Genomic DNA, 15,270 nt, shown 5'->3' with positions numbered 1-15,270 from the left:
GCATTCTTAACAAAATTCTTAACTTTTTAATTAATAAAAATATTTGATTTCTCTTCTAAAGCTTTAAGTTTTGCAACAGTTACAATGAGTTACATACAAGATAAAACATTCTTCAGCTTTATTTCTCTAAAAACACTTTTTTGAGATATAATAAATATCTCATTGCAAGTAATATTTCTTAGTATGTAGAACAACTTTTATAGCCTAATATCATACCAAGAGGTCCTAGTCGGTAATTCAGGGTGACAACCACCACTTCTTGTGAAGCCACCAACATGTGTGCAGGGAATGTGCTTGCACTACCATGGTCCCAATCTCCTCCGTGAATGTATACCATGACAGGATACTTTTGGTCATAATGCTGAAACTCTGTCTCAACCTGCAGGAAAAACACAGTAATGCAAATAATAGCACAAATCTAATCTAGATGAATAAACTCTGAAATAATAACACTATGTAACATAAATTTTGTTCCTGAATAGTATGTGTTATTTCTTAATTGCTTATGGTGTAAAATCACAGAAAATGGACATTGTTCCCTTCAAATTTTGCTTTTGTGACCTGAAAAAACAACATATGAATCAAGATTTACATGTATTTAAACCAAGTTACACAAAAATGAATAAAAATGTTTAAAAGTGGGAAGTTTTTCGAGATTTGCAACTGTAATATAAATCACTCTCACGTATCAGCCCTCAAATATAGTCTCCCATCATGTGTTCGTTATACACTCCTTGGTAGCAGTGTTCAAAGTTCAGTATATCTTCATAGAAGCACTCGCCTTGATCCTCTAAGTATGCTCCCATGCCCTCCTTGAATTTATCAAGATGAGCACGAAGGATATGGACTTTCAGGGACGTCCTGCAGCCCATTTTGTCATAGTTCTTCACCAGAGCCTCAACCAGTTCCACATAATTTTTGGCCTTGTGATTGTTCAAGCAGGCCCAAACCACTGCAACAAAGCTGCCCCAAGCTTTTTCTTCCTTCCTACGGAGCTTCTTGGGGAATTATGTGCACTCCAGGGTCTTCTTTAATTGTGGTCCAAGGAAGACACCAGCTTTGACCTTTGCCTCAGACAGCTTAGAGAAGGAGTCTCGAAGGTACTTGAAGGTTGCAGACTCCTTATCAAGAGCTATGACAAATTGTTTCATAAGATCCAATGGGAACAACACCTTCTGGAGGTCCACTAGTGCCTCACACTTGACATTGTGCCTCTGCACAGAGAACTTGGTCTGTTGTGGCCAGTGCTTCCAGTTGTAGTGTGCTGCGGTGTCCCTGCTGTCCCAAAGCCTCCTTGGATAGGTCTATGTGTTCACTTAGGCAGTTTAGTTCAAATTTACCCATTTTCCAGAAAATTCCATTACCCAAGTCACAAATGCAAAGTCTGAAGAGAAAAATAAGTCTTTTTCCATTTACTTTAAGTATAAGCAATTGGGAATTAACACTTTCTGTGCAGGAACAAGAAAAAGTGAAAATCTTGTTACATAGTGTAATCTATCTTGGTTTTAAGCAAACATTTATAAAATAATTGGTTTGTTTGTTTTTTGAATTTTCTGTAAAGCTTCATGAGGGCTATCTGCACTAGCCATCCCTAATTTAGCAGTGTAAGACCAGAGAGAAGGCAGCTAGTTATTAACATCCACTGCCAGCTCTTAAGCTACTATTTTACCAACGAAAACTGTGATTGCCCATCACATAATAAAGCCTCCACGACTGAAAGAGCATTACAGAATAAACTATTTTCAATAACTAGCTGAGAATTGGGTTATAACTGCTGCTTTACTTCATAAGGTTGTAGCAGTGCTCAATGCTTTTTAATAGCAAAGTTTAGCTTTTTTATTTCTATCCACGTTAATATAATATTTCATACATTATGTATTTGTTCCAGTACATGTAATTTCAGAGATGTAAAAAACAACTTATTCATAGTTTAGGGTAATTTTGAGCTTTTAATTAAACCTGTGCTGGATCATATTAAGTTATTGTTATTTTCGAATTTCGCGCAAAGCTACTCAAGAGCTATCTGTGCTAGCCGTCCCTCATCTAGCAGTGTAAGACTAGAGAGAAGGCAACTAGTCATCACCACTCACCGCCAACTCTTGGGCTACTCTTTTACCAACGCATAGTGGGATTGACCGTGACATTCTAACGCCCCCACAGCTGAAAGGGTGAGTATGTTTGGTGCGACCGGGATTCGAACCTATGACCCTCGGATTACGAGTCGAACGCCTTAACCCACCTGGCCATGCCGGGCCGATCATGTTAAGATTCAACAGATCTAAACAAAAAATATTTTTTTCAAAATATAACTGAATATTGTTAATTTAACAACAAACAACCCTACAAGTTTCTAAATTTACTCTATACATTAATACACGCGATTTAAATTACAATAACTTTAATTTGTAATATGAATACATACATACTTATACAAAGGAAGTATCAAAGTGGAAAAATTACTAACGGGATACCACAATCTTGACAATTGAGATAATAAATTTTGGAGGATCTTGCGTTAAAAACTGATCATAACTGATTGCTTTTCAGCGTGTTTCATTGTATTAGCTATCACTGTGGGAAATAAGCAAAATGAATGACGTACTAATATACACATACCTAACATAGTTATATCTACTATTGACTTATAAACTACTTCCATTGAATTGAGAGATTCTGAGAGGATCAAACTGATATTATTGTCAACGTAAAATTTAAGCTTCATTCATTATAATAAATGCAACTTTTCAACTGTTTGGTATTTAAAAGTTTAAGGACCGCAAGAAAAGATTTTAGTCTATATTACATTTTTAACACTGAATGACTATGTAAAAATCGCCAAATATTATACATACATATATATATATATTATACTTGTAATGGATTTACCTTGATATATTTATTTTAATATCCACGTGTGTTTCAGTTTGGTGTATGCGACTTATTTTGTTCAATGTGTATTGTGTAAGTCCCGACTGTTTTCTATATTTGAAAATTCTTGAGAATAAGAATCAACAATATTTGTTTTATGAAAACGCTAGCATATTCGAACATTGTTGAACGTTCTAAGATCTCGTGTGATTCATATAAAAACAGCTAGCCGAGAGACAGTAATAAAATATTATTGATCAGCTTAAGTCAGTGTGCTATAGGTCTCGTAAGCTATGATTGTGATTGACGCTTATTAATCAGAGAACTACAGAAGTCGACCAGGAACGTTTATCGATTTCAACCATTCAACTTTGGTGAATTAACTTCAGATCTTAGTATTTACAATAGGGCATTAAATATCTTCATCAGTGAAACGCAAGCTTATAAATGGTGTGAGACCATCCAGGCTCGCTTAAGTGATGTGTAATATCAACTCAGAATTAATTTGCTCGTCGTGGGCCTGTATCATTGATAATATATTCAGTTATAGACTAGATATAAGACTCACTATTGTCTGTAAGCATGTAAAACTATTGTATACAAACCACGATTTGTAATAACCGTTTTTATAAATTGTTTTGTTTGAATATTAAAATATATTTGTATTAAGAAAGAAAATTGTGTGTATCAATCTCGTCGGGAAATATCATAACTCTGATACAAATTAACATTTAATTAACTTCTAAATTAAAATTTCCGACTATTTGAAATATTAATACCTAGTATATGTAACATAATAAATCAGACTCGTCCAAGATTAATTACAATAGGTAACATAATCTTGAGATCACTTTTGCTTAAAAAATTTTCAGAAAGTAACATTGGTTGTAATGAATATATTATTAGCAGGTGATAACCAATCCCAGAACATACTGACATGCTTATATTAATATCAAGGTGAGGGGTAATGGCACGCTGACATAACACATCATAGAAAATCACTTTAGAGACATCAGAGCATTAAAAAAATAATAGTCAAATTCCACTATTAGAGTTTTGTAATCCAAGAGTTGGCAGTAGGTGCTGCATATTAATATAAAATTATGGATGGTCAACTCAGATAGCCTTGTGAAGTTTTACACAGATTTTTTAAAGTAGTTACTCAATACCTTTTTATATTTTTTAAATATTCTCAATACTGAAGGAGTTTCAAGAAACATATTTTTTATCCATTAAAGGCAGCTTTTAGGTACCAACCTGAAAATTAAAAATCATATTCGTAGCACTTCCGTTTTTCTGTAGTTTAACGTGTTCACAGAACAGTTAATAGATATTATTGATGACGAGAAACCCACTTGAAATAAAAATGTATCTCAGAACGGCTGGTATGGGTATTAACACTTTTATTGATAAGGAAAGAACAACGTTTCGACTTTCCTAAGTCACCTTCAGGTTAAGAAATAGAGTTTGTAAGTGACCATTGCCGGACATTCTAAAATGAATTGAAGCCAGTCTCAAATGGTTTTCAAACAATTAGAATGCAGCAAATCAATAAAGGTATTTATGAATTCATGCTTATGTTCTGATGTACCTTGGCCCTAGGATAACTTTCTGACAATTTTTGTCTAAAAATAAACCTAGAGTTTAGTTTGTTTAACTGTTTTACCAACATTTTTCTTTATGAATTTCAATGTTTTTCTGATCATCATAACTATATATGAACCATATTATTTTGTTGTTTTTTATTTTTGTTTCTGTATTTTTCAGACTGCAAGATGAAATCTGTTCAATTAAGTGGTGCACAAAAGAGAAAACTGGCAAAAAAGAACCAACAAAAGGCTTTGGATTTAGTAGCCAAGACTGGAAAGCTGACTAATTTTTTTCACTCAACTTGTGCAACATGATCTTCCAAATCAAAACTCATCTCTGCCATCAGAAGTCACTTGTACTGCATCTGACTCTAACAAGTTTGAATTTGAATCAAGCTCCACTCACACAATTACCATTTTGTCCACTTCATGGTCTGAACATGATGATGATGTTGAGGTGTCACAGGTTGGCTCAACTGGCACAAATCTTGCAACTGATCTCACTTTGTCTGTAAATTCTCCTGATATCTCTAGTGTTAATGTAGATGGAGGTTGCTTTACAAGACAGTCTGAAGTTGAAATAATTGCTGAAAATGAAAATCTACTGGACTATGGTAAAATGCTTCAGTCTACAAAAGATAAAGAAACTAAAGCAAAAAATCCAGGGTTATGGCTCGATTTCTCTGCTGATGATGTGGCTTATTGAATTGCTTGTGGACCCACTAACTGTCAACACCACAATGGACCATTTGGCAAACTTTGCCAGACTTTCAATAGTGGTAAACCAACAAGATACTGTTTGCAAAAATGTTTCTTTGGGGTAAAAGCCAATGGTGAGTAATACAAGAGGGAGTGTTTATTGTATTTACCATCGACAGGGTTAGTTTACTGCTTTGTTTGTAAACTTTTTGCCTCTAAATTTTCCTTGCATTTTGTTGAAAGAGAGGGTTCAGTGATTGGTGAAATACTATTGTAATTGATCCTCATGAAAGAAACACTACTCACCAAGACTCTATGCTAACATACTTAACTCTCAGACAAGAATTAGGCTTGCAACAAGAGTTGGAAAAACAAATTAAAGAAGAGTACAATTACTGGGAACATGTCTTGGAGTGTGTAATAGTTGTCATTCGTATGTTAGCTGAAGGTGGTTTGGCTATTCGAGGAACAGAAGAAAAATTTGGTTTACTGCAGAATGGGAATTTTTTAGGGCTGCTTGAGCTTATAAATCAGTTTGATTCATTTTTAGCAGGGCATATTTCAAAATGTGGAAATTCTGGAAAAAGAAATCCTTCTTACTTGTCCAAAACCCCCTGTGAAAAACTCACTGAACCAATGGCTCAGAAGGTCCATGCATTCATTGTTGATGAAGTAAATTTTTCTGGTTATTTTAGCTTGTCAGTTGACTCAACACCAGATCTATCACATATAGATCAGTTAAGTGTATTACTTCGATACTTAAAAGATGGGCAGCCTATTGAACACTTTTTAACCTTTCTGGAAGTGAAAAGCCATACTGGTGAAGAAATGGCAAACCAGGTATTGCAGTACTTACGTGAAGTTTGCAAACTTAATTTTTCAAAATGTAAGGGTCAGTCTTATGACAATGCTGTTAACTTGTCTGGGCATTATAAGCAGATGCAGCAAAAGATTTTAGAAGAAAATAAGTTTGCCATATATGTGTTCTGTGCAACCCATTCACTAAATCTGGTAGGCTGAAGTGCTGTTGACTGTTGTCAAGTGGCAGTTAATTTTTTCTCTACAATGCATTTGCTCTATACATTTTTTCAGCTTCAACTAGCCAGTGGAAAATTCTCAAAGCCTGTTTTGGAAATGAAAGTGTGTTAAAATCCCTCTCTGATACCAGATGGGAGGCACATGCTATGGCAGCAACAGCAATTTTGAAGTCTTTCTTTAAGATTTTGGAAGCTTTAGAATGCCTACTAGTTGAAGATCAGTCACAAAAGGGAGACACTAGAAGAGAAACAGACAATATTGTAAATAAGATGTAAGAGCTAGAATGTGTTTTTATGTTGATCATGTGGGATGAGATTTTGCAAAAGGGTTTTAAGTGAATATTTCATTTTTGTTAAAATCAAAGTGAGAATTGTTAACTCAGAGTGAAAACAAATATACAGTAAAAATAATTCTTTTTAATTATCATTAATCAAAGAAGTGATTTCCCTCATTATTTCTAAATAAAAGGCCTCAGTCATTGCTTGATTTTATTTAATATAGTTTTAGGGTCTGACCTGGAAGAAAAGTAAAGCAGGGTTATAAATTTTCAAACTTTATTTCACTTTCAGCACTTATTGAGTCTTAATGTCTTGTCAGTTAAGCAGTGAAGGGAGTGAGGGGGGCACCATTGTTGGGCTGTGCTTAGGGCATCAGTTGCCCTTAATCCAGCCCTGGTACAAAGCTAATAATAATAACAAGGTTGAACTACTGTTAATGGTTATAAGAAAAAGATTTGTAATTGGAATCTGATTATAGATCACAAGATAAAACTGACAAATCCAACGAGAGAGCACACACTGAGATAAAGAATTTGGCTGTTAATAATTATGAGATATTTTAATTTCAAGCACACAGATTTGGAAATTTTAAGAGTCAAATCATGATGGAGATGTCCCCCAGTGGCACAGTAATATGGCTACAAATTTATAATGCTAGAAACCTGGTTTCTGCTAGGTAGAGCAAAGATAGCCTTTTGTGTAGGTTTGCGTTGAATCACAAGCATAAGGGAGACAGATGTTTTGAAACTATTTCACACCAATTGGTTTGAGGACCTATAAGAAGCAATGGTGTTTTAGATTTAGATTTGTTGTTCATTTATGGTAAAGAAATCGCTCATAGTGTAGATACTAGAGAATGTCTGGGTACAAGTTATCAATTCTCAATTAGATTTAATGTTTTTATCTATACACACTAATGTGCAAAAATGTTAAGAGAATATTTTGCCATTCTCTCCAATTTATGTGGCTGAATTCTTCCATGTCATTACAGAATGGTGATTTCAGTACCATGGTAATGCTTCACTAATCCATGTTAAGAACTGAATGAGCCAGGGGAAGAATACTCATCATTCTTTATAATTCTGATGTACTTGTACCAAGGATATGTCATGAGGGTTCTGCATGAATGAGCATACTGATCAAAGTTAGGGTCTGAAGTAACTGTCACGGTACCACATGCAGTGTCTTTACAGAAACAGCTAGCATATGATGCAAGTATGAGCTAGAAGAAATCAATTTAATATCTGTCCACAAATAAACCTTGTTAAAACAGTGTTTAACACTATATACTAAGTTGTCATACCACAACACATAAAGCATAGAAAATGATAAGTACAGCAGAAACTTTGCATGAAAGTTTTGTGATGCTGTTTAGACTCTTCAACAAATTGCTGCAGACTTGTACCAAATGACAGAAAAGTGTCCAGGACTACAGTATTAAGAAGACTCAATGCAAATGGAATATTTGGTCATTCAATACTAAAAAACAAACTGTACTTGTACAGAATTTCTTTTGTAATGTATATCGAGTGTTAGAAATACATCTATTTGTAGTATAGTTGATAATTCAAGGATATTACAATTCTTTATAAAAAATGGAATAAGAAGGAATGGGGAACTGTGAGACATCATTTGTAATTCTATTTATTTGAACTTATGTGGCAGCAGAAATTTAATATTCCTTTCAAACACTGAACAATTTTGCAAACTTTATACTGTGTAATACATGTTTTTTGAAGTTAATGTAATTTATAACAATAACAAAAATATAATAAAATAAAATAATGTTTATAGTGTGTAACATGTTTTTATTATATACATTTTTTTTAATGGCAAAATTCTGTACAAGTACAAAAAAAACCCTTCAATACCCAAATATTTTCAAGAGACTTAAATTTGCTAAAATCTACAAAAACTAGACTGCTAGTGATTGGAAAAGAGTGTTATGGATGAGTGAACTTAAGTTTGGTTCAAAGCATAGGTTGTATATCTGGCAGATGAAAGATACCTTCACGTTTTTCACCTACTGTGAAGCATGAGGCAAGCATTTTGATGGTTTGGAGGTGTTTTTTTCTGCAAAGGTGACGGGAAGTATTTGCAAAATAGATGGGATAGTGGACCAGCATAAATACCATCAAATACTGATCCATTATAGTGTGTCCAGTGGTTTGTGTATTGTTGGCAAAGGACTCTACTATTAAAAAAAAGACCCTAAACACTTATCCAAACTATGCAAAAATTACTTAGCTAAGAAAGAAGCTGCTGGAGTCGTTCAAATGATGTAATGGCTCTCAGACCCAGGTCTGGGATGTGATTGATTAAAAAACTCGAGAAATCAAAAGTTATTTCCCAATAAACTTTACTGGAGTGTATTAGAAGTATTTGGAATAAAGTCCCAAAAGAACTTCGATTAAATATGTGGCAACAATGCCTGAAATGCTGTGTATGGTTATTAAAGCAAAACTGGGACACGTAAAACATTAACTGTTTGTGAATTCAAGCACCTCAAATGTGTTTGTGTTGTACTAAATATGAAGATTAATAAAGTTTGGATGTTTCACCTGTGATTTACCTTCCATTGTTCTTTGAAAGTAGCCTGAAATCGTATTTTTGACTTTGTGTTAACACTTTTGCATAGCACTGTGTATATATATAAGGAATAAAGATTTTAGTTCCAAATGTAAATAAAGCAACTCTTAAAGAGATTAGACAAGAATTAACTATTGGGAAATGGCCAATTGAATTAGTTGGAGATACTAATAAAATGTGGAAAAAAATTTTAGAAATAAATTCTTCAGTGTTCAAGATGTGTGCTTCTTATCAGCAAAACAAAGGTGGCTGCAAATAAAACTCCAGATTGACTCACAAAGGATGAAATTATTGAAAAGCATTATAAACATAAGCTTAAAATTTACTGAGTGATGGGAAGTTGCAAGGATTGTAAAAGATAGTTGTTCAAACAGGAAGTTAGGAACTCAAAAAAATGTTGACTTAATAATAAGGATTTTTCAAATGCATTATAAATAAGGAAAAATGGGAAGAAGCTTCATAGGATAAAATAGAAAAAAACTAATATCTGACTATTACGAGAAGGATGAGTTAGTAAAGCCTTCTTTTTCTTCAATTTTAACTAACAAAAATTTAAGCAATACTCATCCTTCTAAACAATAGTTAGATGTGAAAAAGATTGAGCAATAAAATAACATTAATTTTTAGCTTATTAAGAAAAATTTGGAAGTTTAAAGAATGATAAAACTCCTTGGCAAATTAATATTTACCATGGGTTTGTGAAAGAGGTTAAGATTTACATATGCAAGCCCTTGAATAGTGGGTAGGTGCAAGAAGATTGAAAATTGGTCAGTTTCTATTTTATTTTAAAGGAAATGCTAAAAAAATTATCCCAGTAATTATAGGCTTATTAATCTTACATGAGTTTAGGGAGAACATTTTGAAAGGTTGAAAAATGCTGCTTTTCAAAAGTCATCAAATAAAGTTTAAAAACTTGTATTGTATACTTAGCATGATTTCACTAGGGACAAATCTTGATTGACTAATATTTTGACATCCTTGAAGGAGGTTACTGTGAATGTTGATGAGATTTTGAATGTGGATTTGGTGTACTTGGCATATAATTTTTTTTTCTCAAATACATTAGACTTTATTAGTGTCAAACTGTGCCATTATTTTCTATGACCTCTTATGTCAATGTTTAATACTGATCACTCAGTTCTAATCTTTAGTTAATTCCCATCTAGATTCATGTATTTAATGTGAAATCCATGGAAGGAAGAGGGCAGAATGATGTCACCATCATAATAGCAATGAGGTGTTGCATGAAAGTCTTGTTAAAAAAGTTATCTCTGTGTGTGTGGAGAGATAGGTTAGCTTATTGGATAAAAAACAGAGTTGATAGAAGAAATCAGAGGGTTCTTATAAATGGATTTATGTAACAAATAGGGAATCTTAAATTCATTCTTAGGATATTTATTCATTTTTGATTCACACAAAAATCATGAATTAAGTGTTGATTAATAGATTGTTTAAATTTGTTGATGATATTAAAGGTTTGGGTGTTGTTGGCTGTGATGAGGATGCTGGTGCTTTGCAAAATGTGGATTATTTAGTGAGTTGGGTGATGCATTTAATTATAATAAATTCAAGCTAATGTGTGTGGGATGTCACAGTTTGAAAAGTGGGTATAATTTTTGTGCCAGTAACTATAACATTTTTATGAAAAAAATATCTTGGTTTTCTGGTTGATCATTCTTGAGCCATCCAAGCAATGTACTGTTGCTGGTTATAGGCAAATAGGATTTTAGGTTGTACCCACAGAAGTATTGAATACAAGTATAAAAAAGTCATAATGTTATTGTGTAGGTTATTAGTCAGCAAAAATTTGAAGTACTATGTTCAGACTTGGACTCCCTGCCTTAGAAAAGATACTAAATTTTAGGAAAGTCTAGAAGAGGGCTACTTCAATGATACCTGGAATAACATTAGATTAAAACCCCTGAAGTTGTTTTATCTGAAAAAAAAAAGAGAGGATATGATTGAGTTATTTAAGGTTATTCAGGGAAATTCTGGTATTGCATTTTTCCTTTTTGTAATTAATGGAAATAGTGATTAGACTAGGTAAAATGAATTTAAATTGTTGTATGGTAAGAGTCATCAGCAGCTAAGGCAACTTAATTTCTCTAATAGAATAGTTGACCTGTGAAACGTATGCCTTCATATGTGGTAGATGCAGTTAGATTGTACTTAAGTACAAAACTAAACAATGGACTATTTGTACTCTTCCCACCATAGGTATCGAATCCTGACTTATAGAATTGTAAGTCCACAGACATTCCGCTTTGCCACTGGAAAACCCTAGTTTTGTTTTAGATATTTTATTGAAGAACAACAAATTAGTTTATTTTTTGTCACCTTATAAGGATAAACGATAATTAGTTGTATGTAATCTATTATGAGCTCCATAATTAATCAATCAGCAAATTCCACTAATCAACCAGCTCTAATGAAAAGTAATATAACTGAAAGTGAAAATTGTTAAATTGACCATCATTGACTAGATTGAGACAAACTGTTCACAATCAATTTTAGAGCTTGACTGATTTTTAACTTGGAGAAATGTAAAGAAATGGCCTAGTGGTTATTATGCTTGGATTGCACAGCAAGGAGAATCCAAAATTTGAGTTCATAATAGCTTATTTAACATAGTCTGCAATTTCAGCTAAAAATAGCTGAGCAGGTGATGGTTGTTGCTGACTAGCTACCTTCCCTCTGGTGAGCAACTACATATTACAAATGACTAATGTTGAATCTTAGTGATGCTGACCATTTAGGCCACATATCACATAAGATGCTGTTAAGGTTTAAAATGTCAAATTCTTAATTTTCCTCTGTTGCTTTAACTGTCATATATAACAGTCTTATTGTAGTGATAATCACAAGTTAAAAACATAGTGCAATATTAACCACAAGATAGTCTAAAGTTATCATTACCCTCACCTGAAAATGTATTTCCAATATATACTCCCCACCAACACAAATGCTATCTTCCTTGCATGTCTGTCTATGAGATTTGCTTGCTACAACTCTTGAAGTAATTATCATTTACATTCACGTGTTTAAACTTAAATGCACTGGAGAAAGGGAAGCAGGATAACCTCATTATGCAGTAAAAACCCTCTACCAATAGGAAGGCACCACATCCTCCATGTGCAGTAACTCCCCCTATGCATTTGTACTCGTTATGATGTCATTCTTCGAAGCAGCAATAAAAAATGTACACTAAAAGTGGTAAGTATGGAAATACATTTTTAGATTAAGAAACATTTAACTTGTGAGATGATAATATAACTCTTCACGCACAGAAATGCTTAAAATTTGGAGAAACTGGTGCTATACGTTATTTATGTTAATCTCATGAAATGCCTAAACAAAATCTTATGTAACGTGACACTTGATGGCCAGGGTTCCATAGATGTACACCCGTGGAAGACCACATCTTGATTTCCCTATAAAGATATATACTCCACCCTGTATGTAAAGAGGGAGAAGCCAATGAGTCTCACCCAGGTGTTGTAGGAATAGGTGGAATGAGAACATGGTCATCTGAGCACTTCCATACCAGTGGTCAGCAAGTAAATATATGTAGTTTGGATGTGATTAGACTATGCAGTGTTTGCACACATCAACACTACAGAACATCTGTTGGATGCAATATGTATTACATTGTAATAGGTAATCTGCACCACACCAAAAGTATCACCACCATCCCACTTCTCACTGCATTGCACTAAGCCTAACTTGTGAATATTCTTCATGACCTATCACTACAGTGACTAGAAGCTGGTAAGTGGCAATGATTTTCTGTTATCCACTTGAGGAAACAATGGGGGAAAATTTGTATTGGCCAGACACTGAGAGTACTCAGATTTTCACTGGACCTCTAGCTAGACAGACATTTTACTGGTAACAGTGCAAAAGGTAACCATGAATCCCTATTCTTAAAAGCTGATAAGCATTAGTCAAAGAAGTGGGCATACAAGTTCTTTGTGCTGGCCTTTTCCACAGTAGTTCATAGAATTGAAGTGGTCTATGCCAGACAACTGAATAAATTTGCATACCACGAGGCTATCTCCATTGAGCTTATAGAAAACCCATTATCACAGTGAGAAATAGTAGAGACAGGGCAAATGGTCTGAGTGATTTCTGTTATCTTAGCTCCATGCAGTTTTGGGGAGATGAGCATACCCTGGGAGGCAACACCAACTACCTGGTGGAGTCCTAAATGACTAACATGAAGAGAAGGGAAAGAAAAATACATTTAACCATGTAGAATGATAACTGATTGAGGCCAAAATCAGACAAAAGAGCCAAATGGTAGAGATAATGAAAAATATAAGAAGGAGTTGTCCACATGCCCACCTAAAGGATTTTGTCATCCTGCCCCCTCCCTCCCATGCATTTCATGTTAAGCATGTGAATTTAGGTGGGAATTACATCAAACTTCTGGAAGGACATTCATTTTTTCAAAAATAGAAAGATAATGAGTCAGATAAATTTGATGTGAATAAATGTGAAACAGTCTTTAACCAACCACATCTAGGAAAGCACATATCAACCAGAAACATTGGCAGACCAATGTGAGAATAGTAGAAAGGGAGAGGTCCTTGGAAGAAGAGAGATCCTAGGTTATAAATGGATAATGATGGGGACCTTGAAAGAGAACAGTTCATAATAGGTATCATCAAACAATCTGAACAGGATACAATAGCATAACTGATCTGGGTCTGAACAATCATAGGGGTGAGGAATAGAAGAGAAAATGTGGTTACCTTCCTGTGTGGCAGAGGTCTTGGCAAGGAAAAAAATGGTCTGGACATAGAAGAATATAAGTACAGTGAAGGAGAGTATTAGAAGAATCAATAGCATAGATCTTCAAACAATAGCCACTACAGGTAAGAAGAAGAAGGAAACAAGTTGTGAGAGAAAGGCAATGTAAAGAGCAAGAAGCTGATAGTTCTAACAGGCCACATGTGATAATATGGAAAATTACATTAAGATCCCAGTGTGATATGGGAGTTGGATCAGAGAAGAAGGAAGCAAAATAAAACAGTGAAGCTTACAGAGGAATAAAGCACACTGTGGTACCAGTGAAAGTGAAATGTAGTAGACAACTCCCTCTAATAATTAGTAATGTTGGAGACTGGAAAGCCCTGGTCAAACAAACAAAAGGCAAAAAGATGGTTCACAGAGGAAGAGTGGTAGATGGACTAATGATAATAGTCATGCTACTTAGGAAGGTAGTCTGATGCTAAATAAAGAAGCAAAGAAAACTAGGGCAGAGTTAGACAAAGATGCACCACCAGTAGGATCCAAGGAGTATAATGAATCAAGATAAAGGCTCAAGGGAGAAAACAAAGAGAAAGATAAGCATATAGATGAAAAATATGACAGAGCTGAAGTACTAGGAACTGAAGACCAGAAGAAAGAAAGCTTAAAGTTGATATGGATGAGAAAGGCATATATTAAAAATATGCCCAACCAAGAACAAACTTAATGAAAGAGCTGAAAGTGTAAATACCATTCTGTAGAGATGACAGATCCAGCCAAACAAGTCAGTCTGCCATCACATCCATAGCTATTGGCACATGGCAATCAACAAAAGAAACCCAAAAGCAATAGGTCTCGGAATAGGCACTTGATGGTTGATGTAAGAAATTACTATGGAATTGCTGAAATGGATCATGACCAAGTAATCTTCCAGTTGGGACAAAAAATAATATTCCTGTGAAACAGAAAGGAATTTGAGTATGTTGATATGGAATGAAAACTCGTGCTGTGTCCAAATGCCTGAAATTATTTCATTGTTTCAAGAAGCATTCTAACCTTAGAGAGAAACATCGATGAACAGATAGGGATTCACTTTGGAAATGATAAGGGAATGACAGAGGTAGTATTAATATGGCCCAGCCCCCATGAAATTTCTCAAGAGAGTGGATGGATATTCATAACTAAGGTCAGTGGATCCCAAGAAATAATTCTTTGGTACCACATGGTCTACCACAAAAGGTACATGTGTGTGTACCACAAAAAATAATGGATTTAAGGGAACCAAATACCACAAAAGCAAATGAAACTGCCATGCATTATGAGAAAAGCATGAAATTTAGTTACTAGACACTCCAAATCACACAGGTAAAGAAGGAGAAGTCTGAGCATGGCTGAAAGGAAGATGAAGAAGATGCCTCAAAATACCAAATTCTGAGTGGGTTTAGAAAGGATTATGG

General features: G+C 34.3%; 1 protein-coding gene across 3 annotated transcripts in view; it reads right to left on the bottom strand.

The window, feature by feature from the left end:
* LOC143233468 (cholinesterase-like) overlaps nt 1-15,270 on the bottom strand; it is an 82,747-nt gene that overhangs the window by 48,410 nt on the left and 19,067 nt on the right. For 2 of the 3 annotated variants that reach the window (XM_076469723.1, XM_076469724.1), the window contains exon 3: nt 217-379. In XM_076469723.1, the coding sequence (XP_076325838.1) occupies nt 217-379 (163 nt within the window). Of the gene's footprint in view, nt 1-216; nt 380-11,983; nt 12,127-15,270 lie in introns of those variants that run through there. The other variant, XM_076469725.1, reaches the window with a different exon arrangement.

This window comes from Tachypleus tridentatus, chromosome 12 (genome assembly GCF_004210375.1).
Source record: "Tachypleus tridentatus isolate NWPU-2018 chromosome 12, ASM421037v1, whole genome shotgun sequence".
Classification (NCBI taxonomy): Eukaryota; Metazoa; Arthropoda; class Merostomata; order Xiphosura; family Limulidae; genus Tachypleus; species Tachypleus tridentatus.
Note: the sequence above shows the minus strand (reverse complement) of the source record. Positions and strands in the feature narration are given on the sequence as shown.